This window comes from Eschscholzia californica, unplaced genomic scaffold, assembly GCF_041429995.1.
Source record: "Eschscholzia californica isolate CP2 unplaced genomic scaffold, dmEscCali1.0.p SCAF_3, whole genome shotgun sequence".
NCBI lineage: Eukaryota > Viridiplantae > Streptophyta > Magnoliopsida > Ranunculales > Papaveraceae > Eschscholzia > Eschscholzia californica.
The window spans coordinates 43,632,492-43,653,063 of record NW_028238420.1 but is presented as its reverse complement, the minus strand read 5'-3'; the positions used below and the strand labels follow the sequence as shown (position 1 = coordinate 43,653,063).

Sequence of the window (20,572 nt, the reverse complement as noted above, 5' to 3'; positions counted from 1 at the left end):
TAGAGGTATTTGTTAATGGTTGGCATCATATCAAATCATGTTTGATATATGATACTAAGCTACTAGTACTTTATTTTAAAATTTATAGATTTTTGATATATGATTGGAGAGATGCATTTGTGAAAAAAAAAAAAAATTGAAACTAAAGTATTAGAATTTGACCTCTCTAGTTTTTCGGTTGAGTTTAGCTTCATTGTAATCGGTGGCCTTTTGGGGCATTTAAATGAAATTTTAATTCCAAAAAAAAAAATCACAATATTCGCATACAAGTATACAATTAAAGTGAACTTCATTTACTCATGAGACCTTATGTTCCGACCACAACTACCAACCTCACTACCAGAAGTTGAAGCACGTATAATCTCAATATTGACGAACTGCTTAACCTTGCAATTTTGATGAATTCTAGATAGGTGTGGTGTTGTGGTAAGAACAACCCATATAATTGCACTGGTTAAAAAACAAAATAGACATTTTTTGAAAAATAATGTATTTCTTTGTCTCAGACCCAAATTTACAAAGTGGTAACCATTCCAACTGATGACTGATGAGAGACTGTATCAACAATTCACTATAGTCATTACAAATGGTATCGTATCTAAAACATCTGATGGCTGGAACAAAATGGAGACCACATAGTGGGGGCCTTATATTTGACCCCATATATCCTCCAACAAAATATTAATATTTATATAATAAGAGTAGGTGGTAATCCATTAACTTCATTTTCTAAAACTTTACACAACAATTCCTCAACAATTTAGTCATCATCTGTTTTTCCATTCAATTGACAACTTGATGATTGTATTTAAACTTCCCTCAAAAAATTTGGGCGCCAATTTATAATTCTAAATGATTAAAAAAGAGTTGGGCATCTAAAACAATTTAGTAATTAGTAATTAACATTACTAGGAAAACCAAATACTTTAATTTGTTTCTTAATATTGGATTAGAATTTATAAACATCAAAATTAATAATTATGCAAAATAAACAAAAATCATCAGAACCGTTGATTTAAGTGATAAAACTTTTGTTCTGATTTTAGTCAAAATTAGCCATCCCACCGTCCATTTCTACCAATCCTTGTTTATCGCTTCTTAAATCACTGGCTGGTTTTACATATTTTACTCCGCACTTATAAATACCTCAAAAATTTTCTAATCAATTTCTCTCTCTAAAGGAAGACAGCCCCATTTGAAACCCAAAAGGTTTCTCTGTTTGGGTCTCTCTTATCCGGCGAGATTAACGCTACTCTTGTTTTGTGTGACCGGATTTGTGGATTAAGGTCAGTTTCTCTATCTGGGTATTCTTTCAATTTGATTTTAATTCAATGGGTTTTACTGAAAATGCTTCAAATTTTTGAAGTTTGGGTTTTTTTAATCTCTTCTTTCTGTTCAAGTTGTTTATTTAGTTTAGATCTGTGAAAAAAAGGGTTTTTTAGAGTTAAGATTATAGAGAGAGAGAGAAAAAAGTTCCAACTTTGTGTGGTATTGATTTTGCAGGGTTGTTCTTGTTCTTTTGGATCTTCTCAACTTTTTTCCTTCATCTTTGGATTTTGATTATGACTCAATGTTGTTGAAGATTCATTATTTTTGATCTCAGAAACCATAAATCCTTACTAAAACAAGAAAACCCACTCTGAATATCATCATTAATCATTCTATTTCATCTCATTTTGTCATAAATTCCTGGAAAAATGACAGACCCAAAACCAGATACACCATTGATTGATCCAAAATCTTCCAGAAAGCTTCCTGATTTTAAACAATCTGTTAAACTGAAATATGTCAAACTTGGGTATCATTGTCTTATCACTCATGGGATGTATTTGTTTCTCTCTCCTCTGGTAGTTCTAATTGCAGCTCAAATTTCAACATTCTCCATTAAAGACCTTCATGATCTTTGGGATCACCTTCGTTTCAATCTCATTTCTGTGATCCTCTGTTCAACCTTACTTGTTTTCTTATCTACCCTTTATTTCCTTACTAGACCTCGATCCGTTTACCTTGTCGATTTCTCTTGTTACAAACCCGAGGATGATAGGAAATGTACTAGACAGATCTTCATGGAGAGATCAGAGTTGACAGGTTCTTTTACTAAAGAGAATCTTGAGTTTCAACGTAAAATTCTCGAAAGATCGGGTCTTGGTGAATCGACTTATCTTCCTCCTGCTGTTCTTCGAGTTCCTCCAAATCCGTCAATGGCTGAAGCTAGAAAAGAAGCTGAAATTGTGATGTTTGGTGCACTTGATCAACTATTTATGAAAACTTCGATTAAACCAAAAGATATTGGAATTCTTATTGTGAATTGTAGTTTGTTTAATCCCACACCATCTTTATCTGCCATGGTTATTAATCGATACAAGCTTAGAGGTAATATAGTAAGTCATAATCTAGGTGGAATGGGTTGTAGTGCTGGTTTGATCTCCATTGATCTAGCCAAAGATCTTCTTCAAGTTCATCCAAATTCTTATGCTTTAGTGATAAGCATGGAGAATATCACTTTGAATTGGTATTTCGGGAATGAAAGATCGATGCTTGTTTCCAATTGTCTATTCAGAATGGGAGGAGCTGCGATTTTGTTATCGAATAAGAACTCTGAAAAGAGAAGAGCTAAGTACCGTTTGGTTCATACAGTTCGAACCCACAAAGGAGCAGATGATAAATGCTTTTCTTGTGTTACTCAAGAAGAGGATCCAAACGGAAAGATCGGTGTTTCTCTATCGAAGGATCTAATGGCTGTTGCAGGAGATGCTTTAAAAACCAACATCACTACTTTGGGGCCTCTTGTGCTTCCCATGTCTGAACAATTACTTTTCTTTGCTACTTTGGTTGGGAAGAAACTCTTTAAGATGAAGATCAAGCCATATATCCCGGACTTCAAATTAGCTTTCGAACATTTCTGTATTCACGCAGGAGGAAGAGCCGTTTTGGATGAATTGGAGAAGAATTTGCAGTTATCTGAGTGGCATATGGAGCCATCAAGGATGACCCTTTACCGATTTGGAAACACTTCAAGTAGTTCACTTTGGTATGAATTGGCTTATACAGAAGCTAAGGGAAGGATGAAGAAAGGTGACAGAACTTGGCAGATAGCTTTTGGTTCTGGTTTTAAGTGTAATAGTGCAGTTTGGAAAGCTCTAAGGACCATAAACCCGGCGAAGGAGAAGAACCCATGGATGGATGAGATAGACCACTTCCCTGTTGATGTTCCAAGGATCGCGAGAATCTAATCTCCGACGTAATTCTTCCACCATTATTAAGCTGTTTGGGTGATTGATCTCTTGACTCCCTCTCTCTCTATACCTGAATATCGAAATCTTATTTCTATCGTATGAAACTAGTACATGAGTTGTAGTAGTTATTAGATAGAGAGATGGTCTTAGGAACTATCAGCTTTGAAGGAGGTAAGTTTCTTGTTTTTAGAGTAGAAATTGTTGGATTATGTTAGGGTTGACGATTCATGGTGGTAATTTTATTTACTAATTGCATTCAGTGTTTTTTCCGGGCGAATTTCTGTATTTGGGAATTTGAAATTGGACTCATTGTGCACAAATTTGATGATTTATTCAGACTCTTTTGTTCACTTTGGAATTGAATGATTATTTGATCCAACTTGTTTATTATATATATGACTATGACTCTGGTCTTTCTGCATATTCAGGACTAAATTGATAACATCATCACAAATTATAGAAAACCCGAAGTTCAAAACAGAAGCAGAAAACTGAACAAAACCAAAGCAATAATCCCAGAAAAACAATAATTCAAAACCTTCCCATTATTACCATAGAAAAATCTGTTAGGTTTCCTAATGAATAAAAAATGGATAAGAGGAAAAACTATACGGTTTTTCTCTCTTATTCGCCTGAAAGTGTATTAAACTACAAGAGATTAAATAAAAGAAAGAAACCCTTTACCCGACACCCCACAAGTTCTCCATAGAAGCTTAGAAAGTGCGGTGGGTGTATTAATACCTGCAAACTACTCTTTGGTGGATTTGTTGATGAGTGATTTATGGATGTGAGGAATAACACCTCCACCGGCTATGGTTCCTTTGATCAATGTATCAAGTTCTTCATCTCCACGGATAGCAAGTTGTAAATGTCTTGGTGTAATTCGTTTGACTTTAAGATCTTTACTGGCATTACCTGCAAGTTCTAAGACTTCTGCAGTTAGATACTCTAAAATGGCTGCCGAATAAACAGCTGCTGTAGCTCCAACTCTTCCATTTGCTGCAATCCGTGACTTCAGGAAACGGTGGATACGACCTACTGGAAACTGCACGAAATTGTATATGAGAAGTTGTAAGTTTCATAGAAATATAATCACGGGAAAGTTTTTATTCTAAGCATAATTGGCACAATCCATACTGCTGATTTTAAATTTTCAGAAAATAACTGACGCTACTTATATGGATTTTAATATCAAATATAAAGAAACTAATGAGTACATTTAGTAATCTAAACCACATAAAGCAATTCATCAATCTCATAGTGGTCAGAGAAAAGGATTGAAAACTTTGGGAGTGAAGGATTTGGTTTTATCGACGACCGTCACTCTTAAGCGAAGAAATTCTCGTTACTCTACCGTTTTCTGATCTACAAAAAGTTCAAGCCTTCTTGTAGATGCAAAAAAAAAAAAGTTCTGCAACAAGCCGACAACTTATGGTATATTCTGAAATTCGTGAATAAGGTTAAGGCCTAAGGGACGACGAACAAACATATGAAACCTCAATCAAACTCTCAAATCCGCAAGCTACATTCTACATTCATGAATGAGTACACCACTAAACCTCTTAATGACATTAGCGCTACCACCTAAAGAAGCCAAGTTAGCATTAGAAATACAAGTTGAACTCAAGATAGGGAAACCAACGGGATTACTAGTACTAGCCTTTGCCTTTGTCAGCCAAAGCCATGTTCGGGCCAGTGCCATGGCATGTTAGATCAAGACCTTGCATGACGAGCAAACCAAGGCCCTTGCTTTCTCGGCCTAGGTCCTGCCTCGCTCGATCAAGGCCTTGCCATGCTTAACCAAGACATTGTCGTTGCGTTTTATGTCTAATATTATTTTTTTCTTTTGTACCCATCGAAGACCCTTTATGGACTCAGGGACTGGGTTGTTCTCTTTTACAAACTAACTACATAATGGGTTTTCTTTCAACAAAAAAAAAAACTACATAATGGGTTTCCCATTAACAAACTAGATTGAATTTCAGGGAGGTTAGGCATAACTAATATGTTAATAAGTTAGGGAAAAAAAGACAAGTTTTACAAGCTTTAGTTAAAGATTGAATAGCTACCAAGATTAGGTAATACTAAAGATATGATCACCCAAAGATAGAATATATCAGATACAAGAGATAAGAGAAATCAAAGACCAGTTATTCAGTCAAAATTCTGATAACCCATATCTTCAATTGCTTTGAAAGGTGAATTGGTCAAGAAAATCAATTATAAGCTAACATCTATAATAATCTAGATCCTCAAGTATAATCAATCAAGCAATCAATCTGAAAGAAAGAAAGAAATAAAAGAGAGAAGAAAAAATGGAACCTGAAGACCAGCGCGAGAAGAACGAGAGATGGGTTTCTTCTTATCCTTATCTTTATTTGCTTTTGCAGTGATCAAACCTTTCGCTCCTTTCCCTGACATCTTTCCCTCCAAAAAGATTTCTCAGATTAAGAGATAAAGAGAGAGAAACTTATAATCGCGGAATTGGTTCCTGAGCAGGAAGAGGGGTAGTGAGAGAAAGAGACTTAAATAGTTGGTTGGAGATACAAGGAAGAAAATCTCATCTTTCCATTTATTTTTTGGAAGTACGGGTTAATTCTATTTTGGTCCCCTAAATATAACCGACCCACCAAACCGCCCCATAAAGACTACCATGGATTTTTTTTTCTTTGTACCCTTCCGTTTGAAAGTACTAAGATACCCGACCCGATCTTTCTTTCCGAGAAGGGATCATCAACTCACACCTAGTAGTTCGACTTCCATTTAAGTTGAAGTGTCGACCCTAACATTTAGAAGGTCTCAGTTAAAAATGTGGACCCTGAATGTTAGAAAAAGATAAATAAAATTCGTTAGAGTAGTACTTAAGGAAGGATTTTGAACTCTTGGACTTCTTCCACATGATTTTAATTCTTCACCGCTAAACTACAACTTAAATCATGTTGCAAATCGATTTAGAGTATGAATTCCAAAATATGAGGACCTCGATGAAAATAAGAAGTGAACTTTATCGCACGAAATTTTAGTTTAGGATTTTGAAAATTAGTTACCCTTAAGGGAACGTTTTAGTGAGTTGGTCATATTTAGGGGCCAAAACAAAATTAACCTTTCTTTAGTTGTTTTCCGTCGAGATCTATAATAGGAAAGCACTAGATCCAAGCCCATGTCGGAGCCCAAGCCCAACTTTGCTCTCCACCATATCCAACGGTTGATAATCAATCACCTCACCCGTATGGGCGCACTACCGTACCGTAACCCGGTATCCAGCCCGGCCCTCTGGTTTACTCTAACAGAGGCGGTGAGCAAGAAGCGTTCCGCTATAGAACCGAATCGAACCCCCAATCAACAAGAAACCTCTCTAACTTTCTCTCTCTAAAGTTTTAATGGCGACAGCAGTAGTGGAGAAGACGATGGTGAAGCAAGGTGAAGGTCTTAGACAGTACTACTCTCAACATATTCATGATCTTCAACTTCAAGTTCGTCAGAAGACTCATAACCTCAATCGTCTTGAAGCTCAACGTAACGATCTCAATTCTAGAGGTGATATTATACCCCATAAAACCTAACCCTAAATTTGTTTTTTTTTTTACTTAGGGTCTCTTTGATTCAGCTGAGGTCAATGAATTGTGACTCGAATATTGAAATCCCTTTGTGATTTCCCTTTCTATCCCCCTTTTATGACTTGGATAAAATTGGGTTTTTTTCGTAGTTCAATAGATTTATAGGGTTTCAGATGGAAAAGATGTATTTTTGTTGAACCTAGGTTACTTAGTAGTCATGTTGTTTACGTCTTCCCCTTTGGTTATGTCTAATTAGGTTACAATTTTTTTTTTGTTTGTGCCAAATTTGATTGAAATCTGATGCTGGTTGTTGTGACATTGAGCAGTGAGGATGCTCAGAGAAGAATTGCAACTACTTCAGGAGCCTGGATCATATGTAGGAGAAGTAGTTAAAGTGATGGGGAAGTCGAAGGTCTTAGTTAAGGTAAAGTAGATGAGTTTTAGTTATCATTATTTTGCACTTCTTTTGTGCTATCTATTGCTCCAAATTGTTCTTGTTGATTGTGGATCACACTTGGTGGCAGTATGGCACTGCTTAAGAGGGTCTAGTTTCTTTATGTTCTTTGAGTTTGTTATGAATTTGGTAGTCTTTATGTTCCGCTTTTTCACTTGTACCGCGTGGGCCTCTAGTATGAATCTCTATTTTTGTGCATATCGCTTGCCATTTATGTCCTCAAGTGTTGTGCTGGCGGCAGGCAACAAAAACTGTCGTCTGGAGCCTGGATGGCGAATGCAGTTTTTGTATTGAACCTCGAATGTGTTGTTAAATGTGAGTAATGATTGTAATTTATATAGATAGAGGTATTGGAGTAAATGAAAACCAATGAAAATAATGCACACGTAGGAAGGAGAAAATACATCTGGGTTGCCTTATCCACGAGCCATGGTGCTTGTTATGTGAGGCCAGAGTCTCATTGCCTCGCCTCGCCTTGCACCTCAAAAGGAAGTGTTCCATGTACATTAAGCATAACAACTCTGTGATCTGATGTTTGTTGAGGCCTGAGAGCATCTTGAACATCTTGGCTGGGAAGAAGTCAGTCTGGCACTCTGGCTAGGATCAAACAGTAATGGATTTCCTAAACTGTTAATGCTTTCTTATTACTTTCCCCGCACCCATGAAATACAGCAAGTCTATCTTTCTGATACACATTAACTACTGAGTTTTTCTGGTGTGGATGTGGAGTAAGCATGACGGTCTAGTTGAACAAATACGATGATAGGATTACTATCAGCTTCATGGTTGTGGTCTTTCTATTTTCTTGGCTCCCATAGAAAATCTCGATATCCTTTGGATTGGGTCATACTCATTAGAAGGCCTACTTTTGTAAATTTTATAAGCTAAGCCAACACAAAAGGACATTTAATCACGTTAATTTTGGATCAAATGTAACGATTATTAAATTTTACTCTTCTTCATTTATTAATATCTATGTTTTTTGTGGAGTTCATTCTTTTGTCTTTTGGTTAATTTGCATGGGGTTCCTTGCTTTTGTCATGTAGGTTCATCCCGAAGGGAAGTATGTAGTTGATATTGATAAAAGCATCGATATCACAAAGATTACACCATCGACCAGAGTTGCTCTTCGTAATGACAGCTATGTGCTTCACTTGATTTTGCCCAGCAAAGTAGATCCTTTGGTCAACCTCATGAAAGTTGAGAAAGTTCCAGACTCTACTTATGACATGATTGGTGGTCTTGATCAACAAATTAAAGAGATAAAAGAGGTGTTTGTTCCTACGAGTTCTATCTTATGATCTACTCTTCATAATCTCCTTACGAATTTGTGCTTAAGTGAGCCCTCTTTCTTATGATCTCCAGGTTATTGAGCTGCCAATCAAGCATCCTGAGTTATTTGAGAGTCTTGGAATAGCTCAACCGAAGGTAATTAATTGCCCATGGATGTATTCTGTCTGTGATGTTTACCATCTTCATAATCGTTGAGTTTCTTACTTATTGTGATTTCTTCTTTTTCTTTAAACTATACTAGGGAGTCCTGCTTTACGGGCCACCTGGTACAGGGAAAACACTGCTTGCCAGGGCAGTTGCTCATCATACTGATTGCACCTTCATCAGAGTTTCTGGTTCTGAGTTGGTCCAGAAGTACATTGGAGAAGGTTCTAGGATGGTTAGAGAGCTTTTTGTTATGGCAAGGTATTTCCTTAATATTAAGTCGAAACTTGACAAAATTACCGTACGATGCACTTAAATCTTTAATTTGTATTTATCTTGATATGATGACAGAGAAGATTCATTTGTGATTTAGTGTTGCCGTTTATTTAATATATGCTTCGTCATCTTTCACAGGGAACATGCTCCTTCTATCATTTTTATGGATGAAATTGATAGTATTGGATCTGCTCGTATGGAATCTGGCACTGGTAATGGTGACAGCGAAGTGCAGAGAACCATGCTTGAGCTTCTCAATCAGCTGGATGGATTTGAAGCATCAAACAAGATCAAAGTATTTATATTAGTTCTTAAGTTCTTAAATTGGTGGCATTGTTTATTAAAGAACAATATATAAGCTGGAGATTCTATAGAGTAATGTGCTTACTACTTAACACTTGTTACCTTTGCAGGTGCTCATGGCTACAAATCGGATTGATATTTTAGATCAAGCTCTACTCAGGCCTGGACGTATTGACAGGAAGATTGAGTTTCCAAATCCGAATGCGGAGGTATTCCCCACATTTTCCATAATACGTGGTCTTTTTGAAACATATACCGAGTCACAACTATTCTTTGATTGCTGCCGATGTTTTTCAAACTATTCTGAAGCCTCGAGACATTTTGCTTTGGTAGAGGGAATAGTTTCCCTGGTCCAGGCTCAAAACCAGATATATAGTTTTCCCACCTTAAAACTGCTTATTATGTACAAAGCACACAAGTAATGACTAAATAGAGAAAAGGAACAGTGAAACAACAATCATTTAAGGCAATATGGAGGCATTATCGATCATCACCGTCCCCTTGAACACTTACTTAAATATTGATTGCCCTACACATTTCATCACTCCTTGCTGTTTTCACAGACTCACCCCCTGCTTGTATTGTCCGGTTAGACCCTTACAGTATTGCTCTCTCTAGGTTCGGCGCTTTGCTAATTAAGGGTGTTTTTCTGCATTTATCAGTCTCGTTGGGATATTTTGAAAATTCACTCAAGGAGAATGAACCTGATGCGTGGAATTGATTTGAAAAAGATAGCAGAAAAGATGAATGGTGCATCTGGTGCAGAGCTCAAGGTTCGTTTTAGCGCGTTTCTAATCGCTTAAATCAGGTCTCAACATTTATAAAGCTCTCATCCCTTTAATGTGTCTAACTAACAATTTCCGATGTTCCTAATTGCAGGCTGTGTGCACAGAAGCAGGAATGTTTGCCCTAAGGGAGAGGAGAGTTCATGTAACCCAAGAAGATTTCGAAATGGCAGTAGGAAAGGTGATGAAGAAAGAAACCGAGAAGAACATGTCACTAAGGAAGTTGTGGAAGTAGACAGACTCTTTGAATTGCTTTCATTGTTTTGTCTTCTTTCGTTCTTCAAGTTCTTTAAATCGGGTTCAAGCATGGAATCAATATAAGTCGGTCTTCTCGAAATGTCTACTAGAAAGACCTTTGAATTGCATTAATGCTACAGTTCCATTACGATTGGACCAAGAAAAGCTTTATTTAATTGAAACCAAGTATTGTATGTTTTAGAGCTTCATTAGTGAACTAATCTATATGTTAAATACCTAAATCTGGTACGATTAACTCGACAGTAAGATATGATGTAATCATGAATTGGTTGAAAAAGATTAGTTTGAAGAACTATGGGCTTCTAATTCATTCACTATACCTAAATCTAGTCAGTTGATTTAAATTCTTGACCATCTTCAAATTATTTGATTGTGATGTGGTTGGAATTTAGACATATTTCTTAGTGTTCACACTTGCAATTATATTGCCATGTGCAAGTGACTAATTTTTCTTTCCTATATGGTTTACAAGGTCTAAATGGCATGATGTTGATCTTAATTGTCCTAAAGAGAATGGTTATGAATAATGGATTCATAAATAGACTTGTTATCTAATATTCCATATACCAGAATATTCTATTATTCAATATTTTGGGTAGAGATGGGTAGATTGTTCTCCCAAAAGTAGTCTGCTATATTTGTTTTAGTTTGATCACATTGTGGAGACCTAATGTTTTTTAGGTTTTAAAATGAGTACTGCCCGTAACATTGATTGTATCTCATCCAGAAGCTTAGTAAGCTTAGTTTCAACAGATTGTCGAGATCTGATGCTTTTTAGGTTTTGAATAGCCTTTCTCATCGAGAGGACGAGAAGTATATCGTTAGGTATTATTTTCCTCCTCTAATTGTCTACCTTATCAGAATCCTATTGATATATTTCTTGCCCACATTAAGGTGAGAAATAAACTCTCTAATTATTCAAAGAAAAAAAAGAACATGGAAGCTAGGAATGAAGAATATATTATATATACACAAGGTAAAAATAAAGAATTGTTCATCTATCAGATGTTGTATGCAATCCGATCAAACTCCAATCTTAAGGAGTGGATAAAATTATTTGTGAAGTATATTTAAAATTTATTTCCTTCTTTTCTTCCAAATCCACCTTTTTAATCAAATTAAACTCTGCACATTAAATATCAAACCCGATCAACTCCTACACTTATCATTGGAGTGATTATCAAGTTGGTTCTCACTCTCGAAGTTGTTAGAAAAAATAACTTAATTAACTTGTATGAAGATAAACTATGTGAATGTCAAAGCAGAGACACCAAGATAATTTAACGTGGCAAAAAACCCCTCCAAGATAGAAAGTAAAAAAAATCACGGGACCTAGTCTAGAAATCTTCCACTATAATAATAATAATGGGTTACACAATTCTACCCTAAAACAATAGGGTATTAACCAATTCTTCAAGATGTGTAAAAACACTCTTGGATACACCAAAAACTATGGTGGATAAACTGAACAAAGAAACAAAGAAATAAAAATCTCTTACTCCTTAGGATTTGAACAAATCCTAGATTACCAAAGGCTGAAGAAGATAACCACAAACAGAATTGCTTCAGAAGATTAATAATCTTATTTTCTTCAAACCAAGGAATGAAACTTCGGTTTCGGTGGAAATTTCGGTCGGTCCAAAAGTGGAAACGTTTCGATCTGTGTGGAAATTTTACAAATTTGCAAAATTGTTAATATCCTTATTAACGTCTGTTTAGTGTCTTATATGAAATAAAATAGTTAAGTTAGGGCCCTAAGTTGAAACCTTTTACCCTTAATAACCCTAAAACAAGTAAGTTAGGGGTTAATCTCCAATAAAACAGTTAACTTAGGGTGTAAATTGCATTATATTTTAACTATTCTGTTAGTTTCGGGGCTATATTCAATTAAGAAATTGTTTAGGAGTTAACTAAAAAAGATAATTTAAAATAAAAATAAAAATCAGATTTTGTAGATTCTAAAAAAGCCCCTCAAGAGTATTACTGGCACCCCAGCAGGGCAATGGGATTGTGGGGGAGCGGGTGCCCATAATCTGTTGCGGGGGTGCCTTTAGATATTCTTTTAAAGAGTTAGAAACCCTAGTCTTATACCATATAACATACTTGTCTTATTATGTCAATATTGCTCTTAGCTAACCTCATATGTCAGCCCTCTTCGTATTAAAACTTAATCGGATTATTTTGTACTTTTGTAGATTTGTAATGGAAATGAAGGGAGTGCAGGCAAACATGAATCACTTCAGCAGTTGCTTGAAGTTTCTATGGTTAATGGGCTAGTATATTACTGATTAGGGCACCCATTAGATCCTGGACTTTATATTGGACCAACAGTCTTATCTCCCTCAATTTCGCAATCTTAGCCGTTGATTTCGTGCAAAGTCCTTGTTGGTCTTTTCCCAGAAGGCCAAAAACCCTAAACTACACTATTTATTAGTTCATTTCCAAACTCTAGATTTCTTTCACCTAAAAAAAAACCCTAAATCGACATCTTCTATGGCTACTCCACCTAGTTATCCCAGAATTGTCTGGGAACTCGACTGTTTCATAAATACTACACGCGTTAGATCAATTTGTTTAATTGCAAATAGAGTACTGTATGTTCATTCTGTTATGTTTCAACAAGAGTTCCCCGAATGGGGGTTTGAATTTCAACGAACATCACTGAAAGAGGTGGTTTTACTGAACCGAAATATGAGTTAGAGATCCGGACTCAGCCTCACCGATTCTTTTACCATCAACACTTCCATGATGGCAGCAAAAACTATACTGGTGTTACGAAGAAGAACAAAAAAAATATTCCCCGTGGAAGTGTTTACATGGAACCCCCATGTCGTTTTTATGGAGCCACAAATCCGGTTGGACCTTTCGGAATGGTGGTTCCCATCGGGCCGCCGCTTCCCATCCAGGGTGATAATGATTTCAACTATGGTAAGGAAGAAGATGAAGCTCCACGGGAGTTACAGCTTGGGGGTCATACTAATGGTTCCAGCCAGAACAATCCTAATGATGAGAATCAGGTTCATTCTAATGCGTCTAACCAGAACAACAACACTACCAATGGCAATGAGGATCCTCCTCGTCAAGATCCACTTCCTACTGGCGGTGAAAACGTTCATGTCGAACAAGATGTTGATGTTCAAACTAATGCTTCCAACCAGAACAACAGTACTACCGATCTGGTTCATAACCAGAACAACAACACTACCAATGGCAATGAGGATCCTCGTCAAGATCCACCCCTACTGGCGGTGAAAACGTTCATGTCGAACAGGAGATTGGTGTTCATTCTAATGCTTCTAACCAGAACAACACTAGTACTGATGAGATACCCGTTCATTCTAATGATTCTAACCAGAACAACACAACCAATGATAATGAATTCAACAGTTTTTATCTCTGTAAGATATAACCCAGAAGAAAGAGCTTCAAGTATTTCCAGAACACACTTCTGGCATGATATATTATCATTCTCAGACCCAGTCTCGACGTGGTACCCATTCTGACGAATGTCTTTGAAACTCAGCAGATTCTTCAGAGATCTGGTCGAGTACAAAGCATCCTCAGTACACGGGGCAATATTATAGTAGCTCTTCCGGAGCCTTCTATAAGGCTTGATGAGCCAGCGATAGTAATCGCATTTGCCTCACATAATTTTAAGGTCGAGAAATATTTTGTATTTCGAAGTATCGAATTTGTGGTCCCACTGTCTACTAGACAGATATCTTCATCACCTTTAGATATGTTTCTTCTGGAATCCGTACCTTTCATATTATAATATAAGATTCAAACCACAACTATTTATATTTATAACATAAACAAAACTATTACAGGTACATATAATATACTATCTAATATCTAACAGACAAAAGTTATTTTACATTATAATATAGCAGTATACTAGTTAAAAGAGTTAATACATTAAATATTAAACATATCATCAGTTTGATTTTCTCCTTCAGGGAGATAATCTCCAACACACAATGGTGGATCAAGTTCCATGTGGTTCATCTCTAGTGCAGCTTTAGATTTCAGAGATTCTTGGTATAGGTCCACCAAATGTCTCGCCGTACGTACGACAGGTACGGGACCAATGACCTTCCATACCACAACATTAACAAGCTTCTTCACGAGCTTTGGGAGGGGTATTATTTTTACCCTTTACTTTATCAGGCTTTCTCGCTGCATAATTCTTTGAATTTTCTCCCTTTTCCCACTTCCGGTGGTAAGGGGTTTGCATGTTTCTCTCCCATTTGTTCGTGCGGGATTCACGTTGGTGGTTTCTTCCGGAACCACGTTTTCCTTTGTAATTTTGTTTCCTACCATGATCATTTGACAATATCGCATGTGCTTCAGGCACAGGTACGGACCCAGTGGGTCGAGATTCATGGTTATGCAATAACAACTGGTTATTCTGTTCATCGACCAAAAGACAAGTCAGTAACTGGGAGAATTTAAAGAAACGTCGCTCTCGGTACTGTGACTGCAGGACAATATCTGAGGCATGGAACGTACTTAATGTTTTAGTCTGGAAATAATTTTACAAAGGCTGGAATTATAAGCAGAAATGGAAGAAAAATCTTGTAGTCGAAGATTTATAAAATCATTTCGAGCTTTTGGAAGGATGACCATCTTCAGGTGATCATATCTATCTTTTAAGGTATTCCATAAAGTCAAGGGATGTTCCACATACAAATACTCTGACTTCAGGTCATCATGTATGTGACGTCTCAAAAAGCTTAAAGCATGAGCCCGTAACATTTCATCTGCATTATTCCCTTCTTCAATAGTGTTTAGGAGATTTTTGTATTTTAGATTCAGTCTAGTTTCGATTGCCCATTCCATGTAATTCTTACCTGTTATATCTAGAGCTGCAAATTCAAGTCTAACAAGTTTAGACATTATGAAATATGAATGAAAATATTATACCTTTCACCAGACCGAGTAGCGGCTTAGTTTGTTTGATATTCTATCGATGTTGACTTCGACAACGGAGCAGAGTAACGGCTTATTTCAACTGGCTAGAGACTCGTGCTGATAACGTGTTGTAAATTGTCGGTCTATTTGCTTCAATTTGTATCGATATTTACATACAACTTAATGGAATTAAAGGAAGAGAAATAGATAGAGATATTAAGATATACTAAAACAAAAGAGATAAACTTGAACCAAACTTTATTAGATGAATTCTTTCCAAACCTTTTCCATCTCTTACCAATTCATTTCTTACGAACTCATACCAACACTACACCATGTAGATCTATTTATAGGGTGGGAGAAGTAATAGGAAGTTGACACATAACCTATGTGTTGTTAGTTGCATGGTGTGTTGTCACTTAACCACATACACTTGTCATATGGAGCTACCATAAGGTGACACTACATCAAGGTGGTATTGTAGAAATGGTAGGTGGCTATAAATATAAGTTGGATAAGAAAAGGTATATTAAAGGCACCCAAGTCCCCTTGCATAGCCCAATGATTATATGGGCAGCCACATACCATATAACATACTTGTCTTATTCTGTCAATATTGCTCTTAGCTAATCTCATATGTCAGCCCTCTTCTTATTAAAACTTAATCGGATTATTTTGTACTTTTGTAGATTTGTAATGGAAATGAAGGGAGCGCAGGCAAACATGAATCACTTCAGCAGTTGCTTGAAGTTTCTATGGTTAATGGGCTAGTATATTACTGATTAGGGCACCCATTACATCCTTATATTGGACCAACAGTCTTATCTCCCTCAATTTCGCAATCTTAGCCCTTGATTTCGTGCAAAGTCCTTGTTGGTCTTTTCCCAGAAGGCCAAAAACCCTAAACTATACTATTTATTAGTTCATTTCCAAACTCTAGATTTCTTTCACCTAAAAAAAACCCTAAATCGACATCTTCTATGGCTTTTCCACCTAGTTATCCCAGAATTGTCTGGGAACTCTATTGTTTCATAAATACTACACGCGTTAGATCAATTTGTTTAATTGCAAATAGAGTACTGTATGTTCATTCTGTTATGTTTCAACAAGAGTTCCCCGAATGGGGGTTTAAGTTTCTACGAACATCACTGAAAGAGGTGATTTTACTGAACCGAAATATGAGTTAGAGATCCGGACTCAGCCTCACCGATTCTTTTACTATCAGCACTTCCATGATGGCAGCAAAAACTATGCTGGTGTTACGAAGAAGAACAAAAAAAAGTTTCCCCGAATGTCTCGCCGTACGTACGACAGGTACGGGACTTATGACCTTCCATACCACAAAGGTAACAAGCTTCTTCACGAGCTTTGGGAGGGGTATTATTTTTACCCTTTACTTTATCAGGCTTTCACGCTGCATAATTCTTTGAATTTTCTCCCTTTTCCCACTTCCGGTGGTAAGGGGTTTGCATGTTTCTCTCCCATTTGTTCGTGCGGGATCCACGTTGGTGGTTTCTTCCGGAACCACGTTTCCCTTTGTAATTTTGTTTCCTACCATGATCATTTGACAATATCGCATGTGCTTCAGGCACAGGTACGGACCCAGTGGGTCGAGATTCATGGTTATGCAATAACAACTGGTTATTCTGTTCATTGACCAAAAGACAAGTCAGTAACTGGGAGAATTTAGAGAAACGTCGCTCTCGGTATTGTGACTGCAGGACAATATCTGAGGCATGGAACGTACTTAATGTTTTAGTCTGGAAACAATTTTACAAAGGCTGGAATTATAAGCAGAAATGGAAGAAAAATCTTGTAGTCGAAGATTTATAAAATCATTTCGAGCTTTTGGAAGGATGACCATCTTCAGGTGATCATATCTATCTTTTAAGATATTCCATAAAGTCAAGGGATGTTCCACATACAAATACTCTGACTTCAGGTCATCATGTATGTGACGTCTCAAAAAGCGTAAAGCATGAGCCTGTAACATTTCATCTGCATTATTCCCTTCTTCAATAGTGTTTAGGAGATTTTTGTATTTTAGATTCAGTCTAGTTTCGATTGCCCATTCCATGTAATTCTTACCTGTTATATCTAGAGCTGCAAATTCAAGTCTAACAAGTTTAGACATTATGAAATATGAATGAAAATATTATACCTTTCACCAGACCGAGTAGCGGCTTAGTTTGTTTGATATTCTATCGATGTTGACTTCGACAACGGAGAAGAGTAACGACTTATTTCAACTGGCTAGAGACTCGTGCTGATAACGTGTTGTAAATTGTCGGTCTATTTGCTTCAATTTGTATCGATATTTACATACAACTTAATGGAATTAAAGGAAGAGAAATAGATAGAGATATTAAGATATACTAAAACAAAAGAGATAAACTTGAACCAAACTTTATTAGATGAATTCTTTCCAAACCTTTTCCATCTCTTACCAATTCATTTCTTACAAACTCATACCAACACTACACCATGTAGATCTATTTATAGGGTGGGAGAAGTAATAGGAAGTTGACACATAACCTATGTGTTGTTAGTTGCATGGTGTGTTGTCACTTAACCACATACACTTGTCATATGGAGCTACCATAAGGTGACACTACATCAAGGTGGTATTGTAGAAATGGTGGGTGGCTATAAATATAAGTTGGATAAGAAAAGGTATATTAAAGGCACCCAAGTCCCCTTGCATAGCCCAATGATTATATGGGCAGCCACATACCATATAACATACTTGTCTTATTCTGTCAATATTGCTCTTAGCTAACCTCATATGTCAGCCCTCTTCTTATTAAAACTTAATCGGATTATTTTGTACTTTTTTAGATTTGTAATGGAAATGAAGGGAGCGCAGGCAAACATGAATCACTTCAGCAGTTGCTTGAAGTTTCTATGGTTAATGGGCTAGTATATTACTGATTAGGGCACCCATTACATCCTGGACTTTATATTGGACCAACAGTCTTATCTCCCTCAATTTTGCAATCTTAGCTGTTGATTTCGTGCAAAGTCCTTGTTGGTCTTTTCCGAGAAGGCCAAAAACCCAAAACTACACTATTTATTAGTTCATTTCCAAACTCTAGATTTCTTTCACCTAAAAAAAAAACCCTAAATCGACATCTTCAATGGCTACTCCACATAGTTATCCCAGAATTGTCTGGGAACTCTACTGTTTCATAAATACTACACGCGTTAGATCAATTTGTTTAATTGCAAATAGAGTACTGTATGTTCATTCTGTTATGTTTCAACAAGAGTTCCCCGAACGGGGGTTTGAGTTTCTACGAACATCACTGAAATAGGTGATTTTACTGAACCGAAATATGAGTTAGAGATCCGGACTCAGCCTCACCGATTCTTTTACTATCAGCACTTCCATGATGGCAACAAAAACTATGCTGGTGTTACGAAGAAGAACAAAAAAAAGTTTCCCCGAATGTCTCGCCGTACGTACGACTGGTACGGGACCAATGACCTTCCATACCACAACGGTAACAAGCTTCTTCACGAGCTTTGGGAGGGGTATTATTTTTACCCTTTACTTTATCAGGCTTTCTCGCTGCATAATTCTTTAAATTTTCTCCCTTTTCCCACTTTCGGTGGTAAGGGGTTTGCATGTTTCTCTCCCATTTGTTCGTGCGGGATCCATGTTGGTGTTTTCTTCCGGAATCACGTTTCCCTTTGTAATTTTGTTTCCTACCATGATCATTTGACAATATCGCATGTGCTTCAGGCACAGGTACGGACCCAGTGGGTCGAGATTCATGGTTATGCAATAACAACTGGTTATTCTGTTCATTGACCAAAACACAAGTCAGTAACTGGGAGAATTTAGAGAAATGTCGCTCTCGGTATTGTGACTGCAGGACAATATTTGAAGCATGGAACGTACTTAATGTTTTAGTCTGGAAACAATTTTACAAAGGCTGGAATTATAAGCAGAAATGGAAGAAAAATCTTGTAGTCGAAGATTTATAAAATCATTTCAAGCTTTTGGAAGGATGACCATCTTCAGGTGATCATATCTATCTTTTAAGATATTCCATAAAGTCAAGGGATGTTCCAGATACAAATACTCTGACTTCAGGTCATCATGTATGTGACGTCTCAAAAAGCTTAAAGCATGAGCCCGTAACATTTCATCCGCATTATTCCCTTCTTCAATAGTGTTTAGGAGATTTTTGTATTTTAGATTCAGTCTAGTTTCGATTGCCCATTCCATGTAATTCTTACCTGTTATATCTAGAGCTGCAAATTCAAGTCTAACAAGTTTAGACATTATGAAATATGAATGAAAATATTATACCTTTCACCAGACCGAGTAGCGGCTTAGTTTGTTTGATATTCTATCGATGTTGACTTCGACAACGGAGCAGAGTAACGGCTTATTTCAATTGGCTAGAGACTCGTGCTGATAACGTGTTGTAAATTGTCGGTCTATTTGCTTCAATTTGTATCGATATTTACATGCAACTTAATTGAATTAAAGGAAGAGAAATAGATAGAGATATTAAGATATACTAAAACAAAAGAGATAAACTTGAACCAAACTTTACTAGATGAATTCTTTCCAAACCTTTTCTATCTCTTACCAATTCATTTCTTACAAACTCATACCAACACTACACCATGTAGATCTATTTATAGGGTGGGAGAAGTAATAGGAAGTTGACACATAACCTATGTGTTGTCAGTTGCATGGTGTGTTGTCACTTAACCACATACACTTGTCATATGGAGCTACCATAAGGTGACACTACATCGAGGTGGTATTGTAGAAATGGTGGGTAGCTATAAATATAAGTTGGATAAGAAAAGGTATATTAAAGGCACCCAAGTCCCCTTGCATAGCCCAATGATTATATGGGCAGCCACATACCATATAAAATACTTGTCTTATTCTGTCAATATTGCTCTTAGCTAACCTCATATGTCAGCCCTCTTCTTATTAAAACTTAATCGGATTATTTTGTACTTTTGTAGATTTGTAATGGAAATGAAGGGAGCGCAGGCAAACATGAATCACTTCAGTAGTTGCTTGAAGTTTCTATGGTTAATGGGCTAGTATATTACTGATTAGGGCACCCATTATATCCTGGACTTTATATTGGACCAACAGTCTTATCTCCCTCAATTTCGCAATCTTAGCCGTTGATTTCGTGCAAAGTCCTTGTTGGTCTTTTCCGAGAAGGCCAAAAACCCTAAACTACACTATTTATTAGTTCATTTCCAAACTCTAGATTTCTTTCACCTAAAAAAAAAAACCCTAAATCGACATCTTCAATGGCTACTCCATATAGTTATCCCAGAATTGTCTGGGAACTCTACTGTTTCATAAAT

At 36.7% G+C, this 20,572-nt stretch overlaps 2 protein-coding genes and 1 pseudogene across 4 annotated transcripts; 2 read left to right on the top strand and 1 right to left on the bottom strand.

Annotated features, from left to right (window-relative positions):
* The first annotated feature begins 724 nt into the window (after positions 1 to 724).
* LOC147550609 (3-ketoacyl-CoA synthase 11 pseudogene) lies at positions 725 to 3,586 on the top strand (annotated as a pseudogene). The gene is made up of 2 exons (XR_015238921.1): positions 725 to 1,286; positions 1,504 to 3,586. The product of XR_015238921.1 is annotated as a 3-ketoacyl-CoA synthase 11 pseudogene (transcript).
* Positions 3,587 to 3,754: 168 nt separating this feature from the next.
* On the bottom strand, positions 3,755 to 5,783 carry LOC147550608 (putative histone H2A variant 3). The gene is made up of 2 exons (XM_086672526.1): positions 5,559 to 5,783; positions 3,755 to 4,281 (listed from the first exon to the last, which is right to left on the bottom strand). Exons 1-2 carry the CDS (start codon positions 5,655 to 5,657, stop codon positions 3,985 to 3,987), a joined length of 396 nt encoding a protein of 131 aa, XP_086528652.1. The 5' UTR covers positions 5,658 to 5,783; the 3' UTR covers positions 3,755 to 3,984.
* Positions 5,784 to 6,459: 676 nt separating this feature from the next.
* LOC147550607 (26S proteasome regulatory subunit 8 homolog A) lies at positions 6,460 to 10,598 on the top strand. 2 transcript variants are annotated; one of them, XR_015238922.1, is made up of 10 exons: positions 6,522 to 6,773; positions 7,120 to 7,217; positions 8,294 to 8,518; positions 8,613 to 8,675; positions 8,782 to 8,945; positions 9,099 to 9,255; positions 9,374 to 9,472; positions 9,926 to 10,036; positions 10,143 to 10,346; positions 10,396 to 10,598. XR_015238922.1 is itself a non-coding variant. In XM_086672525.1 (9 exons), exons 1-9 carry the CDS (start codon positions 6,617 to 6,619, stop codon positions 10,281 to 10,283), a joined length of 1,215 nt encoding a protein of 404 aa, XP_086528651.1. In that variant the 5' UTR covers positions 6,460 to 6,616; the 3' UTR covers positions 10,284 to 10,598. The 2 variants fall into 2 exon arrangements, 1 of the variants encoding a protein (XP_086528651.1); XM_086672525.1 differs by having other exon boundaries at positions 6,460 to 6,773; positions 10,143 to 10,598.
* The last annotated feature ends 9,974 nt before the right edge of the window (positions 10,599 to 20,572 follow it).